At 38.6% G+C, this 27280-nt stretch overlaps 1 protein-coding gene across 1 annotated transcript in view; it reads right to left on the bottom strand.

The window, feature by feature from the left end:
• The window catches only part of LOC105936009 (alpha-1,6-mannosylglycoprotein 6-beta-N-acetylglucosaminyltransferase B), a 119637-nt gene that overhangs the window by 62717 nt on the left and 29640 nt on the right, over positions 1 to 27280 (bottom strand). The window contains exons 3-7 of the mRNA XM_036132171.1: positions 14729 to 14876; positions 9379 to 9488; positions 5535 to 5608; positions 3854 to 4021; positions 2404 to 2568 (exon numbers count right to left, since the gene is read on the bottom strand). Coding sequence (XP_035988064.1) covers positions 2404 to 2568; positions 3854 to 4021; positions 5535 to 5608; positions 9379 to 9488; positions 14729 to 14876 — 665 coding nt within the window. The remainder of the gene's footprint in view (positions 1 to 2403; positions 2569 to 3853; positions 4022 to 5534; positions 5609 to 9378; positions 9489 to 14728; positions 14877 to 27280) is intronic.

Below are 27280 nucleotides of genomic sequence, written 5' to 3'. Positions count from 1 at the left end.
TTACAGAACATCAATATGCAAGTGCAGGTATCGGTCGAGTACAGGTGTGGAGGCAGTGCCTCTGGAGGCAGCAAAGCATGGTTGATCAATGAAAACAATATTTTGGAATTACCTTCATTGGAGCAGATCAAGCCAGAATAGTAATTTGATTTAGTGTGAATATCAACTGTTTGATATGTGACACCAAGCTTGATACACCGAGCTGCTCGAACCAGGTGGTTGCAAGGACGGGTGGCATCACACTCCCACTCTGTGCCACACTGACAGGTGTGTGGTGGGATCATCGCAAATCAATGATTTTTTTATTTCTGAGAGCGATTTTATAGTCCAAGCTGAAGGATGCCGAACCTACAAGCAAATAAGTCAAAATGTTCAGTTGTTCGTTACACCATTCCACAGACACACCTCAGAACAGGGGGACAAAGGGGCAGTGAGGCAACAGTAATGAGGAATTTAGATCAAAGCATTGCAGTTTCACTTTATATAGACCATAACTGAATGATTTCAATGTGGCAAGGAGGAACAGAAAAGTATGATATGTCCCCTTTAATGAACCAAAGTTCAGGGGTAAACCAGAGGGCAGAATGGGAGAAGGCTTCAATTTAGGGTGTTTTACTGGAGCAAAATGTTCAGAATGTTCTTCTGAACCTTCCGCATATTGAGAGGCCAGCTCATCTGGGGCAGAAGGATCAAGGTTAGGCAAATGAAAGCAGAGAGTGTATCTGTATTAATGTCCTTAATATTACAAAAAAGGATGAGGTGTGTTGGGGTTATAGCAATATGGTGGGAAGTGTTAAATGAGAGGAGAAAATGGTCTGTTATCTGAACTTCATCAGCTGAGTAGTTGGATGGAGTGAGACCGAAGCATCAGATGACATCTAGACTATGACCTTTGATATGAGTGGGGAAGTCAGAAAATTGATTAAATCCTAAACTTTCCAGGTACGATAAGACTCTGTTATGGGGAAGTTTTACCATTATCCAAATGTACACTTAAGTCCCCAACTAATATTAGATTTGGAGAGAAAGTGGAAAGCTGACTGAGTAAAACGGCAAAATAATTTAGAAAGTCATTTTGTGACTTAGGTGTGGCAATACACAGCAGTGGTGATGGTGGGAGTGGGTCTAGGGAGTTTAAAGACAATAGATTCCATTGAATTGAAGGTAGACGCAGATTCAAGAACGACTTTCCACAAGCCCCCCCCCCCCCCCCCCCCCCCGTTTGAAATATGTAAACAAACCATGGTGGATTGGAGTCATTGAACGGGGGTTAATCATTACGTTGCTGCCAGGTTTCCATCAAACAGAGAAGTCCAACCTGCGATCAACAAGGAGCTCCTGAAAAAGAAGTCCCATGATTGTGAGCCAGCGGATTTTAAGCAGGCCAAAGTTGCCCCCGACATCATCATATTTGACCGAAGGGTTAGCCGACTGAGCTGGGTCTGCTAGCACACTGATTAACAGCCCGGCAAGTTTGTCTGAGGTGATGAGGAGTTGTTGACCAAAAGGATTCAGCGGTTTTGGTGCTGCCGTCATGGAAAATACAGGCGAGACCCACAATGGATATACCTTTGAAGAGGCGCAACAGCAATGTCCAGGTGGAAGCGCATCGTTCTTGGTGGAGGCTCAGTCAGGTAGCAGCAGATATGAAAGATCTGAGCAGCTGTATACTGGAATAGGCTTGACCCTTGTTGGAGGGGAAAAAAAGCTCAAGGATCCACGCTAGCCCGCATTGTTGATACCTGTGGCTGTGTCGGGTCACAACACCAGGAGAGATGCAACGCAGGTAGGCCAAAGATATTTCACCAACAAACCTTTAATTTTAGCAACCGGTGAATTGAGGATAATATGATACCAGTGGCATGTCACACTCTTCAGATATAAAACATTTCTAAAACTGAATTTTCCTTTCAGCAGGCTGTTATGTGTTACTTTGTGTTGGTGTATCACATAAAACTGCAATAAATGAAATTGGAGTTTGTGGTCGTAACATGACAAAGTGTCAAAAATGAAAAGAAAAAAATAAATAAAATAATACTTCTCCAGTGCACTGCATGCTCAATATTATAAGCTCCACAGAAGTTGCTAATGTGGTTTCACCTCTGAAACAACTCATCTGTTATGCTGCACACATCATGAAAGGTCGACCTTCTCTTTGTATCCTATGAATGGAGACACAAATAAACCTAGATTTTCCAGACACCAGAGAGGCCACAGCAGATGTGCATGCAACCAATCTGGCTTCAAGAAAAGCCTCTCACATGAATTCAGCAGGTCTTGTACCTGAAACACCTTGAAAAGAAGCCCACGCTTTGATCCCTGAGCGTTTGCAAAAAAAACTTTGTGTTTGTGTGTGTGTGTGTGTGAGAGTGAGTGAGTGAGAGAGAGAAAGCTCCTGTTTACCCGTTTTTGCTCTCTCCAGTGGCTGCGGAGTTTCTCATCCAGCCGCCGGGCAGCGGAGGCCCACTGCGCCGACAGCCTGCGTATGCGTCTCCTCATGAAGCTCAGGGACTCCTTACCGGTTCCCACCTGCTCCAGCAAAGTCCCGATGTCGGACTGGAAAACAGCCTGGACGAAGAAGCAAGAAACACTCATAAGTTCCTATAATAAGTTTTAAATTTAAAGGAGTCCATCTGTAAAAGGAGTGCGGCAGATTTTAAAACCAACCCTAAAGCAGAACAGGATGGGTGCTAAAAGATCTGTCTGTTCTGTTTGAGTGAGCTGCTTTTTGTTGGAGGTGGTTAAAACTGCAGCAGCACAAGACAGCATGTCAAATTGTTGTGTTTGTATCCCGGGGCAAGGCTTCTCCAGCTGGATGCCTGAGGGAATCCCGGGTTTTACCTCAGAAATAGTTTGTTCACATTTCACATCTCCTTTGTGCAATTTCTGCATCACAGCGCAATTATGTGATTTACTAATCAATGAAGTAACTGAGAAATGAGAACCGCCGAACGCACATTCACCTATTGTCAAAAGGAAATACTCACAAAGACACCGTGGAAATGCAAAGCGGCATTGTATGCTGGCATCAGAGACGTATTACACAACCCGTGCACCGCGCAGCAAGATGTGAAACACCTAAGGGAAAGCCTTTGGGATTCATCCCTGTGGAAGCAGGCTGGCAAATTAGAGCAGAAGGTGGAGCTGCAGGGAGAACTAACATCAGGTCCCATCATGGCAGCTGCACATAACTCGGGGGGGGAGAAAAGACGGAGAATGGGGAAGAGAGGGAGGCGAAATGCCGGGGATGCCCTGGCAGAGTGACTGTGAGGTCAGGGCATCGCGTGTTCATGCTGAAAGTAAAGTTATTAAATGAGGCAGAAAATCTGAAGATGGTGAAAATTTGAGGTGACAGCCAGATATCTGTGAGGGAAAATAAAATCTAGAGCTCGGTTCCTAGACTTTTCTGTCTGGAGATGGGTAAGCACATCTAATATAAGCCTATGCCGTATTGTCAAACTATTTTAATTTCTCACACAGTTAAAAAATTAAAAAAACATTTCCTTAGCATTTGGGAAACACAAAGTAAAACAAGTTACCTTAGTAGAGACATCTGCCGGCCATTACTATCAGATTTTTTTTTCTCTTATTCGCTTCCTTTTCCATAGAGGTCTTACTAAATTGCTGAGGAACAAACTACTGATGTCCTTTAGTTCAGCTGCGAAGCCCAATTTCTTGTAAAGAGGTAATAACTGTTTATTTGTACTTTCCAGGGACTGAACAAATGTGTTTGCATTAGCAGGCAAATATTTCCACTCTAAATGACACTGTTGGTCTGTGTGTGTTTCTGCCTTTTGGCCAGCTGTGTTATTGCGGAAATAAAACTAATGATCTGGAAGGCTTTCTTTTGTACCTGTTTTTTGGGAAGCGGCTTCAGGGTGGGTGTAGCAGTTTGGTTCCTCCAGGGCAGCGGGGGGCAGAACCACTCCACCTCACTCAGGTAGATGAGGAAGGAGCAGTCGGAGCCGTCGACGCCGTAATACGCGTAGCAGGGGTCCGAGGTCCAGCGAGCGCGCATCCACTGCAAAGAAAATATGCTGTTTTTGTCTCAAGGATGTGAGTAATGGAAACGTTTATGCAATAATGAAGGACTAAATATGTGCTAAATATAAAAGTGCATCTCACTAAAGAGGTAATTTAATTTGTTTCCATATTTCATTTCAAATGTGAATACAGTGTCATGTATTTCAAGAATTTGGTTCTGTTAATTACAGCTAATGAAAACCAAAAAAATTGATTTTCAGAACATGTTATGAGTCCAAATTGAAAATTATTTTCAAGATGGATTTGCATAAAAAACACTGCTGACTGGACAGCTGTCTAGTAAAGGATCACTTAGACCCTCCACAATGATGGTAGGCCACAGAAAACTAAAGAATCTGGCTGCCTAGAAAGTTGAGTGGAAGAAAAACTATGGAAGAAAGATGCACAGAAATCTTGAAAAAATATGAAGGTCAACTTTAAAAAAAGTTATCTTTTCCAATCAAAACTAATTATGCTTTTCATTTAAAAATCAAGCTCAAGCAGTAAATATGAAAGACAAGGCACAGACAAAGCTGCTTGAGGCCCAGTGAAAAGGTTCTACAGTCAACGTGGGGAGCCATATTATCTGCTGGTGTTGGCTAGCCATCTACCAGGAAAATTAGAGTGCTTCATGCTTTTATATTCTGACAAGCTTAATGGAGAGGATTTCATCCAGCAGGATGTGGCACCTGCCCACACAGCCAAATGTAGCAATACCTGCGTTACGACTGTGGCAACCTGGACATCTTTATCGTCTCAGTGGTGCCACAGGCTGATTGTATATCCATGCAGTCCAGCGATAATGGAGCAAATTATACAAAACAACCAAGAATTGATTGCGTATATTGTACAGTGCACGGCCATTCCTTTCACTGCGATGACATTTCTGTGAGCAAAGTTCATTTCTTTTTACAAGTCTGATGTAAAAAACTTTGAGAGAATTCATTTTGGCTCTTCATTAGCTGTAAGTCATAATCGATAAATTAAGATTTATAAATTATAATAAATACAGATTTCTGAACAATCACATGGTGTGAGTCTATGTTAAATTACTATTTCATAAAATTTTGGATGTTTTTCAGATGCATCTGCATTATAAATAAATGTTTTTATAATTATTGAGCTTCTTATTGTAGGATGTAGAATAAGATTAACGCTTAAAAACAAGGCTGAAGGAATACCTGATTTTTTTCAGCATGAGACTGTTACTACGATAAAAGAGGAATGCACTTTAGGGCTTTATGTGCATCTTGACAATAAATGTTTGAGGATGCTACATAATAGGTTTAAAACATGTCAATAAAACCATTTCCTTCTACTTCCTGTGTATAAAGCTTTAATTTCCTGCTGTTGCAACAGACGGGTCGGACATGGAATTTTTTTCTTTTTTTGTTAAACATTCGGCTATATTTATGAATCTATGCTGCAGCGAGCTGGGTCAGTATGAAGCGATTGAGGGATAACTGCTTGTTTTGTGAAATGATGCGTGTGAGTAAGAAATGAAGGCTTACATCCATCTTGCTGGTGCAGTCTGGATAATGGGGATCCTTGGGAGTCTCACAGGATCCAAAGACTCCATCTTTACCTGTAAAGATAGGGGTGTGAACATGCAGGCTTTTAAAAAAAGCAGTCTAGAGAAAACATGACGTAAAAGGAGAAATTATGATTAGTATGTTTGCCTTTTTTAACACAAAGGGTAATCAGAAAGGAAAGAAAGACATGCTGAGGTGCTGTTTTGGTCAGATGTTTACATAGACTCCTGTGTAGAAATGTAAAGGTAATAAGTGGCTTTTAAGGAAGATGATTTTCCATGGTTGACTGATAATACAGAAAAAAAACTTTAACGATTCTTAAAAAAATGATTATTAGGGAGCCCTAACGTTTAAGCATAGTCCATATATTTTTAACAAGGTTTTTAATAGGGCATTTCAGAACATTTCAGTTATACTGCTTTATTAATGCCAAAATCAGTGTTAATGTCTGGTTGAGTTGAAAGTCCTGTTGAAACACAAGATTATGACCAGATTTCAATCATCTAGGTGTTGATTTGAAATGCCGTTGAAAAACTGGGACGTAGACCTGCATTCTTATGAAATGTACCAGTGACAGGGACAGGAAAACAGACGCCCAGCGCAATGCAACCATGACCAGACTTGATAGTTTTGCAGTGTTCTTAGGTTTGAATGTCTTAAGTGGCATTCTTTGTCAGTCTGGCTCAATAGTTCAATCTTTGTCTTATTGTCAAAATTATTAATACATTTGAAATAAATTAAATCAAAAAGACAGAGAAAATAGATAAATAACCATACACGTTAAAACTGGTTTCAGAATAAATAAATAAGGGAACCACTTTAGCTTCTGCAATGGCCCTGAACTAAACCTTAACATAACTTTTTGGATTACATTTAAATGATGGATTAGTGCCAGCAAATCAACAAGTTTAAATGAACTTGACCAGATTTCCAGCTCACAACTGTGTCAGGATATTTGATGGCTACAAAACGTGTGTGCATCTCTGCAACTTGCAAAAGGACATTTAACCAAGTGTGCTGCATGTTGTTTTAATCTGCACCCCCTCCCCTATATCAACCTACGTTAAATAGTCAACCAATTAGTGAAAATCCAAATATTGAATAAAAAAATAATAATTACCTACCACAAACTAATTCAAAACAGTTAACTTTAATTCACTTTTTATTGTGTCAAATATTCCACCTGTAATTATTTTTTAACCTCACACACAGAAATGAAATCCATTCAGATCATGTCTAATAAAATAAATCTTTCAGGATTCAGTTTACGCTGATGTCAATCCAGATCAGTGTAATCCACGCCCATTTCTATCAGTTCAGCCTAATTCAATATCAATGAACCGAACCCCTTGACCATGAGATTGCAGTCAGAAAGAAGAATTGGTTGTGTCTTGTTGATTGGCATTAACTGGGAGACAATAAAGTCATCCGGAAAAAAAAAACTGCTCAAAGGAAGAAGAAAACACAATTTTTCCTAAAACATAGTAAGTAAGATGTTAGCATGAGGGACGTGTGAGGAAAACTACTGAGTGCATCATGGGACATCAATTTCTGTACATACATTTTCCATATTTAGCCAGACACCTGGTAGATTTCTCTCTCCTCTCAGAAACATTCAAGCGAAACCAAGTTAAATAAAGAGCACACGTGTGAAGCCATTCTCATTATTCACGTCCCACACCTAATATAAGATATATATATATTTTTTTTTTTATTTTTTTTTTGCTTTGGGTCACAGTCTTGTTAAAAGAGCAATCTTATCCCCCATTCCACTCCAGAAAATCCACCAAATTAGACTTTTTTGCATCCATCTTTCTCGAAGCTAACAAGGCTCCTGGCCACTGCCACAGTAATACACAGTTTAAGTGCTTTATTACTGCATTAGAGCGCAATAAATATATCTTTGAGGTGACACACACTCACTGGTATGGGGATTGTTGCTCCAATGTTTAAACTTTGTTTATCTTTACAAGATTTTGCTTTTAGTGGCCAAAGGGTCTTTCAGGTGCCTTTTAGTCAATTCCCTGCAGGCCATCAAGCTTTTAGTGAGAATTAATGTCTGCCTGGTTGCTCTGCTTTAAATAGCTGTTTTATTCAAGAAAAGACAACCTAGATCATATTTGTTTGTAACTTGTTGGTTACTTCTCTGATTAAACTATGAAACAACATCCCAAAGTTTGAACATTTCACCAGGCACTGGTCAGTCTGTCATACAAAAGTCAAAAGAGTAAAAAAGAACTGCAAAACCTTGTAGAAATGCCTGTCCACCTAAACTGAAATGTCAACCAAGGCGAGCATTAATCAGAGATGCAGCCAGGAGGCTCTTGGTAACTCTGGAGGAACTGTGGAGATCCATTGCTCAAGTGGAAAATCAATTGACAGGATTAATATATATATATATATATATATATATATATATATATATATATATATATATATATATATATATATATATATATATATATATACTGTATATATGTATTCTCCAGGACATCGTATTGACAATGAAAGAGCAACATGCAACCTTTAAATCTCCTCTGTTGAAATAATCTCACTTATTTAATGTCTCATAAAACAAATCCAATAACAGACAGATAAAAATACACGTGGCTTTGTAAAAGTTATAAGGCTTAAATCACTGAGATTATTATAGGTAAATTCACACGGTAACACTTCTTTTTTTTTTGCTCAAGCGATGCAGCCATCAGGGAAAGCAGAGTTAAATTGGAGAATAAGTCCAAATAACAAGCTGGGTCTCACTGCCAAATTGACCAAGTCTGTTCAAACCCACATTGTGATTTACAATCTATGGACCACATTCGAGTGAATCATAAAAATAATAATCCCCTCTCTCCTCTCTTGCCCCCTTATTCCCATCTTTACATCCTCTTTCTGTCCTTCTGTCGATAATTAAATCTATCCTACCTCCCTCTCTCTGCCTTATCTCCCCCTCCTTTCTCCCTTTTTCCCTTTCTTGAAGCTCAGCACGAGTAAGCCTAATTGAGGAGCAGCAGCAGCTCCTCCGCTGGCATCTTGCCAAGCCCTAAAACAGCACAATCACAGACAAATAATCTCCAGACAGTCCATCTGATCAGCGTTATAACAACAGATTTCTGGTGACAAAAAGTGTCACCTCGTCTCTTTGTCAAAACGCGGCCAGGTTCCATTCTTTTGTTTTAATGGCTTGAGACACACACACACACACACACACACACACACACACACACACACACACACACACACACACACACACACACACACACACACACACACACACGGAGAAATGAGCTGACATATTTTAATGACTATGTTAAATTGTGCTCAGTCAAGTGCAGGGTGAGGATTCAAAGAGTGAATTAAATTATGAATTCAATCAAGCTGTCTGATTTCTATTTTATGTATTATAAAGTAGCCCAGAATGAGAGCCATTAATGAACCTGACGTTGACCTGGACCAGATTAACAACATAGTGGTTCATCTTTGGGATCTGGAGGTGCTGCAGGAGGCAGTTTTCTGTGTAATATTCCGGCGGCAGCCACGGAACCAGTGCCGTGCAGCGCGGCTCCTCCAACGTGACAAAGTAGTTGCTGCTTGAATAGATGATGTTCCGTAAATAACGACTATCATGTTCGGTTTAATCAACCAGCATGTACCCCGTGCATTCAAGCATTCAGGTGTGATAGCTTAACTTTAAAGTGCTGGCCCGGATTCAGATTGGATGTGCCAGGGATTGACAGGTGTGTCTGTCAGACAGGTGGGAGCTGTGTTTGATATTCTCCACGTGTCTCCTGTGTGTCCACCCATGCATGTTCTAAAGCTGTACCTCGGCTGTTGGCCATGCTGCGCTGCAGGATCTGCTCCACCCGCACGGCCATGTCGGACATGTTCTGGGCTATGGCCTGGATACGGTCCACCAGCCCCATTGGCTGAATCCTGATAGATAAAGTCATACACAAAAAGACAAAAGCACGCAGGCAATTAAAAATGACATTCATTTTCTTTACAGGGCATTCAGACATCTTGAAATAACGCCTATGAGGTCCATCTCAGTATTTGTTGTTGTATCCTCAACAGGGAGGGAACAAATGAGGAAACGGCCATTATAAAAAACGTGACACTTGAAATACAGATAATTTGTTTTGTTTAGATACTCGAATAAATTTGCATTTTTAATTACGTTCTTTGATGAAATGTGTCGGAAGACAATATGTTGGTGGCAAATAATAATTAATTTGACCTGACCACTGTTACTCTAAATCTTCTGGCATTTTAACCAGCAAATCATTTATTAAACTGAGAATAAAACAGAAAAGGTTTGGGTTTGAAATGCAAATCATGCTGCTGCCTTATACTCCAGCCTGCTGGTGATAACCTGAAACATGTCAAAAAGACATATTGCAAATAAACCTACACTTTGTTTAGACCTGATATTTAAATCATTTTACACCACATGCAAAATTGTCAAAATGAGTGGCAGGTAATAGGTTGCTTAAATTGAAGTAGAATTTGAACTAAATTGCATTCAAAGGCTAGAAATGCAGCTGGTGGCTAGAATCTGACAATTTCCATCTTTATTAGTTCTCATCAGTTGGACGTAAACTCAAAATCTGTAGTTCTCTTTTACATCATTGAACACACCAGATGTAAGGAGAACCAGAGTTCTGTTATTGAATCCTGAAGCAATTTTTAGTATTTTCAGCATCATTTAAAAATGTCCAAGGAGGGAGAGACATGCATGAAGCCATTTAAAAGGAGAGGTGCATACATGCTTGGTTCATTCACGCTGCGAGTAAGCAAGTAAGAGCAATTCTTTCAGCAGATAACAGGAAGGCAAGGTTTAGGACAACTAAATGGGGATCTGTTTTATGCTGTTAAATTCAGTATTTGTTATTAAAACAGTCTGGGTTTGGAAATGTTGGCAAACTGTAGTAAATCTCAGATTTAAAGTATGGAATACTCTTGGGAATACTCACTGCTTTTGAGCAATGCTCATTGCTAATTGCTATATCAGATATTAAAGTCAGCTCAAAACATCAACGCTAATGAGTTTTTGTAATAGTAAAATAGTGGTTTAGCGTCTTATACCCATAGCAAGAAGACTCAAAAAATATATCTTCAATACTGACTGAGTGAGTAATGAGACTTGGGCAAAATTGGTATCATAACAACAGGTCAAAGCTTTGTCGACAAATTTATTCTTTTTTAAAAACAGTGCATAAACACACTGTGGACCAAGTGCACGGTTGGTGCAATTAAATAGTCTAAAAAGGTTTTGTGTCCTTATGCAAAAACTAAAGGGAGTATTTCCATCAAACAATAATGGTTAAAATTTTTAACCATTATTGTTTGTATGCTCTAATTCACCCGTTTTGTCACGCTGGTAAGCGAGAACAGTACTGTTTTTGCCGACCACCGTGACCCGGATGTAGCTCGTGACGTCACGCGTGAAGTGCACCAATCACTGTGCAGCTAGGGCTATGACTCCAGGAGCCCCAAAGCCATTCATTTTGTCGATGCTGATTGGCCAAATATTTATAAATCTGTGTTTTATTAATTCTTATTACATGTAGCCACGTACTATTAAGTAAAAACTGACATTAATAATACTTTTAAAATCTATATATATTTTGACTTTTCCTCTCCACATCTAGGGAGGGCAGCGCCCGAGCGACCCCTATGGGCCAGCTGCCACTGGTTAAAATAAAAAAAAGAAAGAAAACCTTTTCCCAAGTAGGAGATTTTATAGTAATAATAGTAATATCATCTTTATTGTCATTGAAACATGCATTGAACCATACATTACAACGAAATTTGTTGTCTGCTTTTAACCCATCACCCTTGGGGAGCAGTGGGCTGCTATATGCGGCGCCCGGGAAGCGTTCTGGGGTTAAGGGTCTTGAACCGGGTACTTGCATCCTTCTCTGAGTGCAAATGCACTGCTCTAACCACTCGGCCACGACCCCCCCTTTCTGTTTAGAAAGGGCAGTAGTCTTGCGAGGCACATGATGTGTAAGGTGAACTAATTAAGAATGCATGACATATTTACCTTCATAACTTTTGAAAATAAACTAATGTAAAGAACAGCTGACCTACGAGAAAACATAAAAGAGGTGCTAGCATGGTTTGAGGCTGTTTTTCAAAATTGAAAGGGATGAATTCATAGTGTCTTCTGTTTGTCACTGAACAAGTTGAGGATAGATGCTATAGAGGGTGTGAGGCTGCGTCACAAAAGCTAGACATACAGTAACAAGGAGCAATGTGATAATCAGGCTCTGAACAAAAAAAGCACTATTACATGCTTAAATTTAGACCTGAAGATATGGCGAGTTACAAAGAAAACAAAGGCTGGGGACAAGAGTGACCCAGTCTGGAAGGACCAGAAGTAAAACCAGAACTCATGGAAACAAGGCTAATCCGACGGGTTACAGAGCAGGAATCCAACAGAAACTACGCTAATGCAATTAAGATTTAAAAATGCTCAAGAAACAAACAAAAACCTGATGAAGATTAAAAGCAAAAAGACAAAACCTGATATTTGTTGAATCGCTTCAAACACAACGTAAAATAATTATTTTCTACTAAATCTTTTCATCTTCTGCTGTTTTGTTGCTATTATTAAAGGAGATAGCACCAGTTCTAGGATTTTTGCAGATGATGCCACATAATTATTTCACTTCTCCTCATTGCCGCTGATATGTTGAGGGAGAATTTTTAGCAAGAACATAGCCTCCAAGGGGCGACAGTGACCTGTTCAATCCCCCCCCCCCCCCCCCCCCCCGACTGTCTCAGTCGTTGTGTCCTTGGCCAAAACACTTCACCTGAAGTGCCTGCTGGTGGTGGTCAGAGGGTTCGCTGGCACCGTTGTATGTCAGCCACACCTCTGTCAGTCTGCCCCAGGGCAGATGTGGCTACTAATATAGCTCACCACTGTCAGGGTGTGAATGTGTGTGTGAATGGGCGAATGGCTGAGTAGTGTAAAGCGCTTTGGGGCCGTCGGACTAGTTAAAGTGCTATACAAGCCTTGGTAAATGGCTATACAAGACATTTACCAAGTTTCTCGTTCCTGTACTTACTACTGAACTTGTATCGTACCTTGGAATGCAATTGTGAGTTTATCTACCTCTACACCCTTTATGTAAAATTATGCATAAAAACTGAATGTAAAAAAATATATATACTCTAGTGCTGCCAGAAGCTGAAAGTTACTGTTGTAACAACTGAACTCGGGGGTGCCGTTAACATTTTACATAAAAATAAACACTTCAGTAAAACATTTTTAATGAGAACCCTTGTACAAAGGGAATCTGGTATTTATATACCTCATTAAACAGCCTTGAATATCCAAACCTGGAAAGTTCAGAAAATCTAATTGTGCCATGTTTCATACCCAGATGCAGATCAACAAGTAGAAATCTGTTTTCATCGAGCCTGCATGTATCATTTATCATTGCGTGTTTGTTTGCATGTGTGTCGCTGTTGTATGCAAAACTTTGCACAATCCCAAATCACAATTTTAAGGCAGTTGAACGCATACTCATACTCATCTAGTAAAGGCTGAACATAATTTTCTGTATAATTAACTGACTGTATTGCAACAGGTTAATTACAAGCTACACAGCTGGGAAACATGTCCAGCCATACAGCCTTCTGGGAGAGTTTAGTTGTGTCCAACAGGGCAGCTTAAATTCAGAGAAGAATCTTAATTAGTTTTTAAAGTGAGCAAAGTTATGACTCTGATCTAACAGGTCAACCCTGACTCTGTGCCATAAACAATGATTTATTTCCCCCACCAAAAGTATTTGGCCTTTGTCACTGCAACATTTCCAGTTTAGTCCCTGAGAGGCCAATTAAACTGTAAGATGTATGTGGCTGAGAGGATATCTACAGGGCATCCTGCAAAGAAAATTAATATTGTGGGTGTAAAATCACTGTGGGGAGAGAAATATTTTAAAAGGACAGGTTGAGGTCAGGTGAGGTAATATTATTTTTTCCACTTTGCACACGGCAGCAGCTACCACACTCGCTGTTAGCGAAAATTGCAATATCAGTAACTCTAATATCTCTTTGTGGATTATTAGTGGTGTTACAGGTTCGGGTTCAGCAGTTTTGTTGACAAAAAAAAAGAAAAAAAAAAGCTGGCAGCTTCATCTCATCAAGGAAAAAATAAGACATTTCTACAGACTATCAGAGAAAAGAAAATTGTTGTTTTAACACTTTTTCACATTACCATCTGGACCCAGCAGAGAAAAAAAAAACATACTTTTTAAACCTAGAATTAGCTTTCCATTTTTTAATTTGAAGACTTGTGCTCCAGGGGATGTAAAATACATAAAATAAAAAGGAGGATTCAGGAACATATCTTTATCAGTCTGGGAGATGCGGTCATTAGGAAGTGTAGCACACATTTTGAGAATGTTATAGATTCAACTCTACATAAGCAGAGGCATGAGCTGCAAATTTGAGCTGTAGCTTTTTATAGAGATGGGAAGGAATAAAAACAAAAATCCAGCTAAAACCAAATGCATGATTGTTGTCCCTGTTTCTGTACATGCTAGTGTTGGCCTAGCTGTGCTACTAGCGGTATCAGGAAGTTGAAAGGAAGCAGGAGTTTAAAATTCTCACAAGTCACTGCTTCAAACCTTTAGGTATGGTAATGGTCTGCTTATTGTTTTTGGCATTGTGGAAATGCTTTTGGCAGATAACTCTTGTAGTGAGAGCATTCAACAGTTTTTTAGTATTGATGGCTGTGAGGAAAATGGCTAATTAATAGCCAACCTAATTAAAGCTTCTTCAGCAAAGAGTCAAATACAGCTTGTGTTTGTCGAAACTGCCAATATTAAATGAATACATTAAGCTAAGTATGGAAATGATGTTATGCTTTATTAACAGGGTCGGGCATTAGCTCTGGATCCACTAACAGCATCCCTCCTTGATGAAAGTGACGTCCTGTTACTCACATCCTAAATAGGTTTGCCTGTTGCGTCCCATTCATACATAACTATATTTCTTTTATGTTACTATTCCTATTCATTGTTGCTAAAGTTACTTTAGAAATGCAGAAACTGATGTATTTAAAGGTATTTTTTTTTTCCAGGTTCAGCGTAAGTTTCAAAGTAAATATTCCTTATTTTTCCAATACCAAAAGCAGCAGGTCCGTCTGTGTAGCGCTTTACCTATCCAGGGCCGAGCTCAGTTCATCCAGCCTGCTGTGGGTGTGGGTGGTGTTGCCCAGCTTAGACATCGCATCCATCCTTTTCATAATCATCTCCAGCATGTCACTGATCTTCCTCAACACCCCGCGGGATTCCTGGCCACTGAGAACTGAAACAAGATGCAATGAAATTGGGCGACGCAACTAAAAATGCAGAAAACATTTCAAAAAGAGAATAAAGGACAGAACAAGGGGTAAGAAATAAATTGCATTTAAGTTGTTTTGCAAAGTGACATTATATGACCTGATCAATATGACACAATATATGTTTAAATTTTGTAACAGTAGAATACAAAAAATATCTAATATAATAAAATATAATACAATATGATGCAATGTGATCCAATACAGAACGATCTTATGAGAATGCAGCTTGGTATGATAGGAGGCATTGTGATAAAAAAAGATACAATAAAATACGCAGGATGGTATCATATGATACACAAGACTACAATAATACAATATCTTGTATATTAGTTGTGGAACAGGAATGTTAACAATTGCAATTAAAAGGTTTTGCACTTAATTTATTTAGATTGATCACATTTTAATCACAGTTTTATCCAATTGCAATGGATTGCTCATACATTTCCTCAAGGGGAAAGATCTTTAGCCCACCACCAAACCATAATGGTAGACTTTGTATGACACACCAGAGGAGATAGCTAAGTACTGCCAATGTCCCAAACCTTATAATACAAACTAGCACAACCTTATTAAATGAAAACATCATCTGGTATGTAAAAAAGTCACCCTTTACACAAGCATATTTATCACAATTCAGTTCAATTATCTCCAAAGATGTATCTTATGACACTTTATATTAAAATAAATAGGTCAAATTCAAACACGGTTGAATTCGGTCAATTTCAGTGACAACATTCAAGTTCGGGTTGCATCAAAGTCAAATAAGATCCAAGTGCAACACAGTTCCATGAAATCCATTTTAGGATACGATAAAAAAGCCCAGCACTGAAGAGTTGTCTAAAGAGGTAAAAACACCAGGGGCCATGATTTTTTTTCTCCACCTCAAATGATAACAGCGTAGAACAATTACTCCCTTTACCAGAGTCTGATTCTACTGGAGATTTCCTCCTGAATGAGCGTCCATCTGCCTCCAAGCGGCTAGAGGTTCAGAGGACGACAAAAAAACAAAAAAAACAAAACAGACAAACACTGATGCTACTGGCAACTTTGTCTGGTATTAATATAAATGCTGCAATACAGTGAAATAAAGAATAAAGGGGAAATGTGAACAAGCAGTCGTCAGTGCATGGGGTGCCCCAGCATCTATTCCCATCTCAACATTACTAAGGAACTGCTCACTCAAGCCAGCCGCTAACTATGAGCTCAATCACAAAACAAAAGTATAAGAGTTACAAGTAGAAGGTCTGCCTTCCAGATTCCAGATTGAAACTGGAAGCTAGTTTCACTAAAGACAAGCTCCATAATTGAAGGATTTTCTTGGGAGCTTGGTCATTAAGAGCAGGATATGTGAGAAGAATCTTTTATTTTGTTCTGGATCTAACAGGGAGATCGAGCCCTCCTTTCAGTTTTCATCTAAACTCAGCTGAAGGTTTTAGGTTAGGATTTTGGGATATCCTGCTAAAGAATTACAGTAGAACAGATCACATGTAATAAAAATATAGGTACTTTTTAGGCATTGCTAAGGACCAGGATGTTCCTATTTTTTTTTATATGAACAATTTGTGGTCAAGACAGAATTTACACACACACTCGCAATCACTGTTGTTTCAGAATGATTTTAAAATGTGCATTTTAACTATTCTTTTTCCTGATTATAACATATAACACTTAAGCTGTCTTTAAAAACAATAATCAGGTATATACATTTCTATTTATTGTGTATTTTCTCTTGTACAGACTCAAATGTGTAAATATATACCCACTACAGTTGGATTAAAATGTCCCTTAGTAAGCTTCAACAAGCTTCTAACATAATTAAGGCTGGATTTATGGGAAAACCATGAATAAAGAAGACTGACATTTGTTTACTTTTTCCATTGCAATAAAGAAAGCTGTGGGTGTGGTCTTTGTCGTTTTAAAACAACACTACTCACCATATACAAGTTTTAATCACATACCTTGCGATTTAAGGTTAGATAACCAGGTTTGGAGGGATTCCATATTGTTTATTACTTCATCCATTTAGTACAACATAAAACAGCCTAGCATGATTCTAGCACCTCCATGGATAACAGTTAAGAACATATTTTTTATTTTTTGAGAGCTTCAAGTATGACTCCTTTTAAACAAAATTTGTATGGCTTAAACCAGTGGGGTGAAACACCGGTCCAAAAGGCCCGGTGTCCTGCAACTTTTAGAAGCGTCTCTGCTTCCACTCACCAGACTTGAAAATGAGCCCATTAGCATTGAGGTTAGCTATTTGAACCAGGAGTGTAGGGTGGGGGACACATCGAAAAGCTACAGGACACCGGTCTTGGAGGATTTGAGACCACTGCTATGAGCGCTTTTAGCACTGAAAACATTCCGCATCCTAATTCACTGTGGTCTGCCTTTAAAGGTCAGTGTTTCAATTAAGTGTATTTCTCATTAACAAATCCAACAGAATGCTGGAAGCAAATTTGCCCGCAAAACACACAGATCTGCAAATTATTCCCACAATATTCGATATTGTATCCTTCCAGTCCCAAATTGATGATGACCACCCTGGAGGTAAACCTAAATTGTGCTTAATACAAACACCTATCCGTTAACAAGCCAGTAGGCACAAATAATACCATCAAAGCAGCTTCTCTCACTGCATCATTAGTGAGTCAAGGTCCTGACCCTATATTCTTTCTTCACATTGAGCTCAGTGCTGTGCTGAGCACAATTAAAGACACATATCTGCATCTGTTGCCAGGACAATATGCAAAAATACTTGGGTTGTGACAGAATAATCAAAGAAAAATTGTAGGATTTGCATTTACTTTGTAAATGCTTGTGTGATTGGTATGATGAACTGAAAGGATGGACTGTTCTGTTCAAGTTGAACTGTGAAAATTAGCTGAAGTTGTCATGTTTTGTAGTGATTGTTGTCGGACCCAAATGCAGAGAGACAGAGGCAGTTTAGGGAGTAGTTATGGGTGAATTTAATGAAAATCCAAACTCACAAAAACACTGGAGGGTGCAGGAGCCCGAGCAAAAACAAAACGTAGATCTAAGAATCAAATGAGGACGCGAACGGGCAAAGTGACAAGAAGCAAACAGTAGAAATCAGCGGTAAATGGGACGATGAAAGGAGCTTAGGAGAAAGACAATCTAAATATAACAGGATAACTAGACAAAGGGAATAAACTAAATACATTACTGAAGGGACCTGAAACAAGGCTGATCTAATATATATAAGAAACACAGGACGACTGGAGGAAAACCGCGATGTAAGGAAAATAACTAGGATAACTAAGTAATGACTGACAAACAAGGAATAACACATAATCTAAAGATACTGAAATGCTAAAACAGCACAGAAACCAAAAATAAACTGTGTAGACCGTGACAGATGTCTTATTAAAGCAGACATTTTGAAAGAAATCTGATGACGTTTAATACAAAAGTACAAAGACCCTTTGGTTTGATGTGGTCTGGAATAGGTTTAATAAAAATGGAATTGATTGATTTTACTCTTCACAAAATAGAACAAACACAATACAGCTTAAAACATCTGAATGATAACAAGCAGGATGAAGAAAATCGTATAATATCTGCCCCTAACACAAATAGTTAATCCAATGATAACTGTAAATATTTAACTGTTAAATGCTGAAACAAAATCAGCTGCAGGCTGACCAGAAGGCTGATTTGCAAAAAGCTATGAACATTTTTTTAAGTTACACCCTTCATTTAATTTCTAAACGTTGACATCAAACACAAAGAACCAAAACGAATTGACTCAGTTCATTATATTTTCTTAACATTGTCTTTTACATGTTTTCTAAACACAGTAATTTATTAAGCCTTTTTCATTTCTTTCTCCAGATTGTTGCATAAACTGACTCTACACAGAAACACATCACTCCAGTACTTTAGTGTCATAGTTTGATCATACGAGCCAATTGGTGAGTCATATCCAGTGTGTTTATTCTGATTGCCTGTAGACACCGACCCAATTTGCCTCTAGACATCTGAGCCAGCCTAATCCCTGTTGAATTGAAATTGAATTGAATACCTGTTTGTCCTGTCCGAATCTGACCGCTTTCCTGTGTTGCCTAACCTGAGTCTGTACTTTGGCTGTTTATCTTGCCTGCTTGTGTACCGAACCAGACCTGCTACCTGACCATCGAGCCTGTCTGATCTCGTCTGGCCTGTAAGCCTGCTTGTGTATCAAACCTGAACCTGTGTCTTGACCCTGACTTGGAACTGTTATTGACCACGAACTCTGTCTTATTCCGGTTCTGCTGGAGGTTTTCCTTACCGTTAATGGGGAGTTTTTCTTTCCACTGTCGCTTCATGCTTGCTCAGTATGAGGGATTGCTGCAAAGCCATGTACAATGCAGACGACTCTCCTTGTGGCTCTACGCTTCTCCAGGAGTGAATGCTGCTTGTCGGGACTTTGATGCAATCAACTAGTTCCCTTATATAGGAAATTTTTGACCAATCTGTATAATCTGACCCAATTTGTATAATATAATTGATTTTGACTTTGTAAAGTGCCTTGAGATGACATGTTTCATGAATTGGCGCTATATAAATTGAATTGAATTGAATTGAATCCTGCCCGTCATACTGCCTGCCTGTAATCCCAGTTCCAACCCACAACATGTCCTTTAATAAAACGTCTTAGATATACTTCCTGCTAGTCTGATTGAATACTGGGTCCCACCGTTCAGTTCATGACACTTTAGTTCTGAACCTTGGTTTACAAATATTTCACATCCTTTTTAAATTATAATTACTTTGCCTTTTTTAAATGTCTTTTGGCTATTACTTGGTGTACATTTGTACATCAGTTTCAAAGAACTGTAATCAACTAAATCACCTATATTATCTTTAACTAATATGATAACTTTACAGTATTTGCTTAAATTAGTTTAAAAAGTTAAGTTTAATTAGTTTAAGTATTTGCTTTAATTAGCTAACATTGGTATGCTAAGGCATTCAATATGCAGGGCTGCCACGTTTCCTTTAAAATACAGAACGTCCCATTTTGGAACTCTTAAATTTGCATCCCATTTTTAAATCGATATAGCATGGGTCTTCAACGTTTTCCAGGCCAAGGACACCCAAACTGATGGCGAGATGGAGCGGGGACCCCCTAATTATATATATTGTATAAAATTGTGTTATATCAAACTGGTCCTATAGTGCCATGTGTAAATGTACCTTGTTATTGTGCATTCAATACTAAGATACTCAAATAATACACAGGTTCATATATTCATGTTTTTATTTTAAACATGTGCGAGGCACAGTGAGTAGGGTGGCCATGCCACTGCCATTTATAAACATAACATAACACAATAAACCGATACCTGCCAAGATCAACAATGTCTGTCAATTGCATGTAATCATGCATAAAGACATTTCAATTTAAAGACGTTTCAATTAGTGGAAAAAATTGCAGGGGGGGGGGATATAAAAAAATGTCTAATCAACCAAAACTTTCGCGACCCCCATGCAGTACCTCCGCGGACCCCCTAGGGGTCGCGGACCCCCTGTTGAAGACCCCTGCGATATAGGATAGATTTTCTCTCCAGCTCATCTGTGTTTTCCTTTATAAAATTTCAATATAAAAGGCAGGTGGGTTAATTTGTATCTGTGTAAGGCTCTAGTAGGACTGAGTAAGTTTTTAATGGATTTTATCCATTCAGAGTTAGAGGAGGGAAGGTTTGTTGGTGAAGATTCAATACGAAACATCCAAGGCTTGCCCTAACATCACCATAAAAAATGTATAGATGTTCCACAACACACATGTCCAGATGTAGACAAACATTCAAAGGTAATGCTTTAAAATCCATGTTTGACTAAAAAAACACTTTTGAAAACCAGTTTAACACATAAAGTGATCCTATGACTTTATACTACTACTACTGAATAATAATAATAATAATAATAATAATAATAATAATAATAATAATAATAATAATAATAATAATAATAATAATACATGTTATTCTTTTATTCACTTTCATGTGCAGAAAATCTCAAAGTGGTACAGTCAATAATAAAAAACTATAAAATACAGAAAAAGTAGACAAGTGTAAGAAGTGAAGGCAATAAAAGTAAAGATAAATGAAAACTGGAAAAAAAAAACTTAAAAAAAAAAAAGAGACAATCAAAAACACTGGGTTAAAAAGAAAGATTTCCGGGCCTGTTTTAAAGCCACGGTCCGTGGAGCCCTCAGATGTGGAGGCAGAGCGTTCCACACCTGAGACGCACCACAGGAGAAGGCCCGATCTCCTATGGTGCAGGATGGCATCCTGGGGATGTGGGTTTTTTGGTAAATATTATATATATATATATATATATATATATATATATATATATATATATATATAATATTGTGTTATCTGAACCAATCTGAACCATTTTTTTTTTACATATAAATCCGTTATCAGAAAACAAACCTTTCAAGCTGTCGTACTAAGTCTTTAATAGAGTAATAACACAATGGGAAAACCATAGCTACCTTACTCATATTTAAAAATGTGAGATTTTTTAAAATAAAACCTGTGTACGCACCAGACTCCAAGCCACTTTGTATCCCAGTTTGTTCCCCACACAATCCATTCCATGTCCATGTGCTTAAACCATGGGGTTTCAGTTTAGAGGTAAAGCTCATTAAAATGCTCAAATCATGCATATAATTTAGTAGCACATTATATACTGAACACTTGGTATTGCCAAACAAAATTGTTTCCTGGTAGTAGACAACGGCCGGAAAACAGGAAGAAAAAGCTTTAAATCATTGATTGTCAAAGCAGGTATAAAACTTTGCCTTGGCAGGTATGAGCAGATGCATGGTCAGTATGAAACGACCTGTGGGCGTTGGCCACATTTAAACAAAGTTGGCTAAGACATGGCCAAAACTGTGACGGGGTGAAATAAAAATAACCAGGATCTCTTAACACCCACCTTCTAATACTCAGTTTATTATTACTGTTTAATAAATAGCAGAAGTCAGAGTGATAATGCCTTGAAAGAGCCAAACGTAACTATTTGAATCGTTGCTCAAAGGTAACAGAAGCAATGAGAGGTCGAAAATCGTGCATGAAAAATGTTGGTGGAGGGTGGATCTCAACAATAAACAACCCAGTCTATGGAACTTGAGTAAACCTGTGGTCTGAGTTCTTGAGAAGTAGAAAAAAAAACAGAAACAAATAAAAGCCTCATATTGTTCTTAAAAACAGGCAGTATATGAAGCCCAACTTTTGAGCATTCCTCCATTTATTGTGTTAGGCTGCAGAATCTGCAGTGTGTGCAGACTCACGTTCTTTGTCAAAGCTCATTCATCATCAGCCAAGCAAAAGTCACCTTTCTCAGGAAAGCCAAAATTGTATTAAATCGCCAGTAAATAAAATCAGGAGTGTGTGAGAGAGAGAGAGGAGCACTCCTCTGCGTGATCATAATATGTGTGTGTTTGAGAGTTTTAATAAAGGCAGGGAGCATCATGACCAATATTTACTAAGAATTGCTGCAATGATCTCAAGATACTCAGATATCTCACGAATGTTCTTGTACTTTTATTGCCTGTGTGTTTTCTTTTAAAGCTCAGTTCTATCCGGTAGCCTCAGTATTTTAAATAATTCAGCAGTTGGACAACAAATCTTCATTCAATGGCCAGAGAGACAGCCTAGATGAATCCCTAGACAGTAAAAAAAATAGCAGCGAGACCATTCTAAACAAAGAGAAAAAAATACATTCTTCCAGATAGGTAACAAGAGAGCATACATAATGGTAAATTGTATAAAACCAATTTAATACCACAGTTTGCTAAATTAAAAAAAAAGAAAAAAAATCTTGTATGGCTTGAAGTCGACATGCAGTGAGTCTAAATTAGGTTTTTGAGCTGAAAAGGGGGGAAAGTAATAATTCTTTCCTGTAATGACCCTTAGATATCCAGTGCTGCTGAATCACTCTCATTCAGACTTTAAATAAATCAAAAGACAATTATCATTGCAACAGCAATGTGTTTTAGACACAAATAGGGTGCATTCACTCCAACAGATTTCCTTGCATAACTATTTGAATAACAGCGTATGTCTACAAGCAGTTTTACCGCACCAGACATTTTACTGGAGGTATTTTATTTTGGAGTAATGGCTCTTCGTTAAAAACAAAAGAAATCTTAATGCAAGTTTCTTGTGCCTCAATCTGTTATTTTGTGAAGATGTTGCTTATCTTTTAAGAGGTTTCCAATTTAGTATTTGAAATCATATAAATAAAAACAGTTAGTCAGCACTTGATTAGTTCTTGCACTAAATACGTTTTTAGTCTTGCCTCATTTTTTTTTTTTTTTTTTTTTAGCTACTCTGTCCATTTCTGGTCAGTTTAAGTTATAGTGATCACTTTTTGATTTGTGAAAAAAAAAATACATGACTTGATTCAGTTGTGAAACCCTTTACCCGGGGTTCACACTGACAATGGTGTGGGTTGCGGACGGTCCTGATCCAGTTCCGTATCTGCACGATATTCAATATGAGCCCAGGGTAAATGATACTAATTACTCAAAGACTAATTGTTTTTAAGATAGTCTATGTGTAGTTAGAAAGACAGGTTAAATAAACTTCAAGTACAGAAATGAGTTTAAAACCTTTGGAAATAAATAACAATAGTGTTATGTTTCTGGCTGTCAACTAGTGTTTGTGATTTCATTTCCCTCTCCCTCCTGCTCTAATTTGTTCATTTGGCCCTCCTGTGCTGCTTCTGCTCAGCCTAATTACCACTTATTCCTCCCACCTGTTTGCCAGCCTTCTTAAGCAGGCCTCTGACTAGTTGACAGTGCCAGATTGTCTGAAAACCTTGGTTAGTAAGCATCAAGCATCAAGCATCCAGCATTTTCCTCTGTCCCTGATCCTGACCTGGTTTTGCCTCCTGATTTTTGAGCCTGCCTAGCCCCTGTTGGACCTGTTTTTTTGTGCCGCCTGGATCTTAGACCTGTTTCCTGTGCCCTGACTTTGCTCCTGGATTCTGTTTTGGATCCTCTGAATATCTGATCATCCGGTTCTGACCCTGGACGCTCTTTTACCACGATTACCTGCCAAGCCCCAGTGAGACGCCACTCTCTAAAACCCAAAGTTTCAGGATCCAAGACACCCCACCAGAATATAAGAGAAGGTTAGTGGCTTTCAATCTGAATTGAATCATCCATCTCAGCCACTAACCTGCTCTCTCCCCTCCAGAGACTCTGGTTTTCTAGTTTCTACAATAAATCTGTTGAAGTAATTTCCTGTTGTGTTCTGGTTGTATCTGGGTCCTCAGTCTGAATCATAACAGATAGATATAATCACTGTCCTGTAATAGACGATTAACCGACAACAACTGCTTACTTTTCGAGCCATACTGGGCAAATAAACAAAAATCTGACAATATTCTGAGAGAACGAGAAGCCTTTTCTATTCCTTTAATTTTTATGGAATAAAAAATATAAATCATTTTCTTCGTCCTCGTCTGTCCGTCCATATTTTGTTGTAGAACCACTCTTACTTTGCTCTGTCTTCTTCATTTTTCTAATTGGTGTGTTTTTTTTGCTGGACAGTCTCCTATTCGTATTATTTGTTTTCATTGTTCTTACCTTTGTGTGTATCTGCAAGCTTCCATCTGCGTTTCACTTTGCTACTGCGACACATGAATCTCCCCACTGAGGGATCATAAAGTATTTCTGTTCTATTCTTCTACTTATCACTTTTTGGTCTCGTTGCAAAAATTATCGTTGAACTTACACTGCACAAACACAATCAACCTTCAGTGACTAAGGAGAAAGCTAGCTCCTGTCTTTAGTCTAGATTGGTGAGAAAACCCATTCACCATTTGTATAATGTGAGAGGACAAAATGTGCAGTCTTCAGTCATTCAGAATTACATGTTATGCTTTTGGCTTTCTCAAAATATTTGGCTCACTTCTGGTGCACCCCTAACCCTTTTCCCTGGTGTTACAACATACTTTGTCAACACCCACAACCTTTTCATCTTTTTTCTGTCTCCATGTGACAGATGGGAGTCTTCTTTTACTCTGTGATGGCATCAGCCACCTTCTGCAGCAGGGGTAACCAACATTGTGCCCACGAGCACCAGGTAGCCCCCAAGGACCAGATGTGGTGCCCTCAAGCCCGTTCCAAAACTAGCAAACCCTCTGGTGAGCTGCTTTTAAAATGTTAGAAGCTCTGCTTTTGTAATCACACTTGCATTTATATAGATTTAAAAACTAAAGATTAAAACATCTAAAAGAAAAAGGCATTGCAAATATGTTTATTGGTGAGTGCTGACTCTTCTAGTTCAAAGGTCAGTACTGATCGCCCTTCATGTGACACAGTGCTGCGAAGTAGCTCTCAATTTCAAAAAGGTTGGGGACCCCAGTTCTACAGTGTGGTTAGTTGTAGCAGCGGCTCAGCTGTAGCTGAGAGGAAGTGGTTGGATAAACTCATTAGGAGGACCAGCTCTGTCCTGCGATGCCCCCTGGATTTAGTGCAGGTGGTGGGAGACAGAAGGACTATAAGAACCATAACTAATGGACTATGTCTCCCACCCACGTGAATGGAGCTGGTGCAGAGCAAAAGAGCTCTTTCAGTGACAGACTGCTGCACCCTAGATGATCTAGGGAGCGCTTCCGTAGGTCCTTCATCCTAGCTGCTGTTAGACTGTATAATCTGTGCAACAGACTCAAGAAGTGTTTACAAACATGCTAACAATTGCAAGGGTTTTTATCCAATCATGAATCAAATCATTTACACTGTCTCTCAGATCCTGATGTCACTTTGCACACATTTTACCTACTCTGGGTGTAGCTTTTACAATCATGCATATTAAATATTTTTGTCAAAACGCCTGGAAAAATATGCTGCTGTATTTTCTCTGTTTACATTGAAGAATTAACTTTCGTCTGAATATCAATAATATCAATAATTGTGCAATACACTGATTATAGTTTTACTTTTACTTTTTTGCCTTTTTAAGAAGTTTTATTCTCTGTTGCTTTAGAACAAATATTAGATTAGCATGTTTTTCATTGTCAATGTAGTGTGTAACTCTATGTGTTTTTGACACTGTCACGGCCAAATTTCCCCATTGTGGACTATAACAGCATTTGTTAGAAAGACGGCACCTTTGTCGTACACAGTAAAAGTTCCCTTAAGCTTGTCACTTTTCCATACGGCCCAGATTTGTGGAGTGCACGACTAATAGTGGTCTTGTCAGTCTTCTAGCTGAGCTGTGGATTTCTGCATCTCCTCTAAATTGAACATCAGCCCTTTGTGTGCTTCTCTGAATAATGCTCTCCTTGCCAGACCTGTCAGTTTAGGTGGCTGGCCGTGCCATTATGGGTTGGAGTTACCATATATCATATTCTTCATGATGATTCGGCACTAATTAGGAGACCTTTGAAGAAAACTGCCTAAGCTGGATTTCATTTAAAGAACATCAGCGTACAGAAAGATGAAAACAAATCTACCATTCTGGATTATTATTTTGGATATCACATAAAATCCCAATGAAATACATCACATATAGTGATTGTAAGAGTACAAAATGTGAAAAAGTTTTGAAAGGCAGTGTACATTTCCAATCAATAGCTTATTAGATCTGTCTTTATGTCAGCTGTCTGCTGTCCCTAGATAAAGAGAATATTCACTCCTGTTTGGTACTGTGTCGTTCCTCATTCTCTGATTAATAACAGCTTGATTTAGGATCCGCTAATCTTCCCTAATGACTTGATTTCTGAAGTACTTATGCTCATTCAATATCAGGAATTTATTTCAATTAAACAACCATCTCTATTGTGAATGATGTCCTCCAAGAGCCATCTAGCTGACATTAAAAGGTTTAATTTTTTTCAGGTTATAGTCAAGTTTGTCAATATTCGTCTCGCTCTCTTTCATGCAGCAAGTTCATTCAATGCTGTATCTGTTTTACACGAGTCTTTATTCACTAGGCTTTTAGGCTTGTCCTTTGGGCATTTCAATAAGCCTTTCAGCTAGGTCTAAGTCTATAAAGTGTTCCCATGTTTGGGGCTTTTAATGAGCCGGGTCCAAATAGAACAAAGGGATGGCCCGGTTCTATTGCAGATAGCTCTGTTGATGGTTTGTTTATGCTTGGTATCTCAACACTTATAACAAGATCAGCACTAAAACAATTCTTTTTCATTGTCCGCAGAGATTCTATGCATTTTATCCCGTTGAAATGTGCTAACACAGTCAGAAAAAAAAACAACAACTTCCTTTTAAGGCTATTCACCTGAGCCTGGCACACCTGGAGGATAAGAACACCCACGTGCGGATGCTGTTCCTGGACTTCAGTTCAGCGTTCACACCATCATCACACAGCATCTGGTGGGAAAA

This window comes from Fundulus heteroclitus, unplaced genomic scaffold (assembly GCF_011125445.2).
Source record: "Fundulus heteroclitus isolate FHET01 unplaced genomic scaffold, MU-UCD_Fhet_4.1 scaffold_48, whole genome shotgun sequence".
Lineage (NCBI taxonomy): Eukaryota > Metazoa > Chordata > Actinopteri > Cyprinodontiformes > Fundulidae > Fundulus > Fundulus heteroclitus.
Note: the sequence above shows the minus strand (reverse complement) of the source record. Positions and strands in the feature narration are given on the sequence as shown.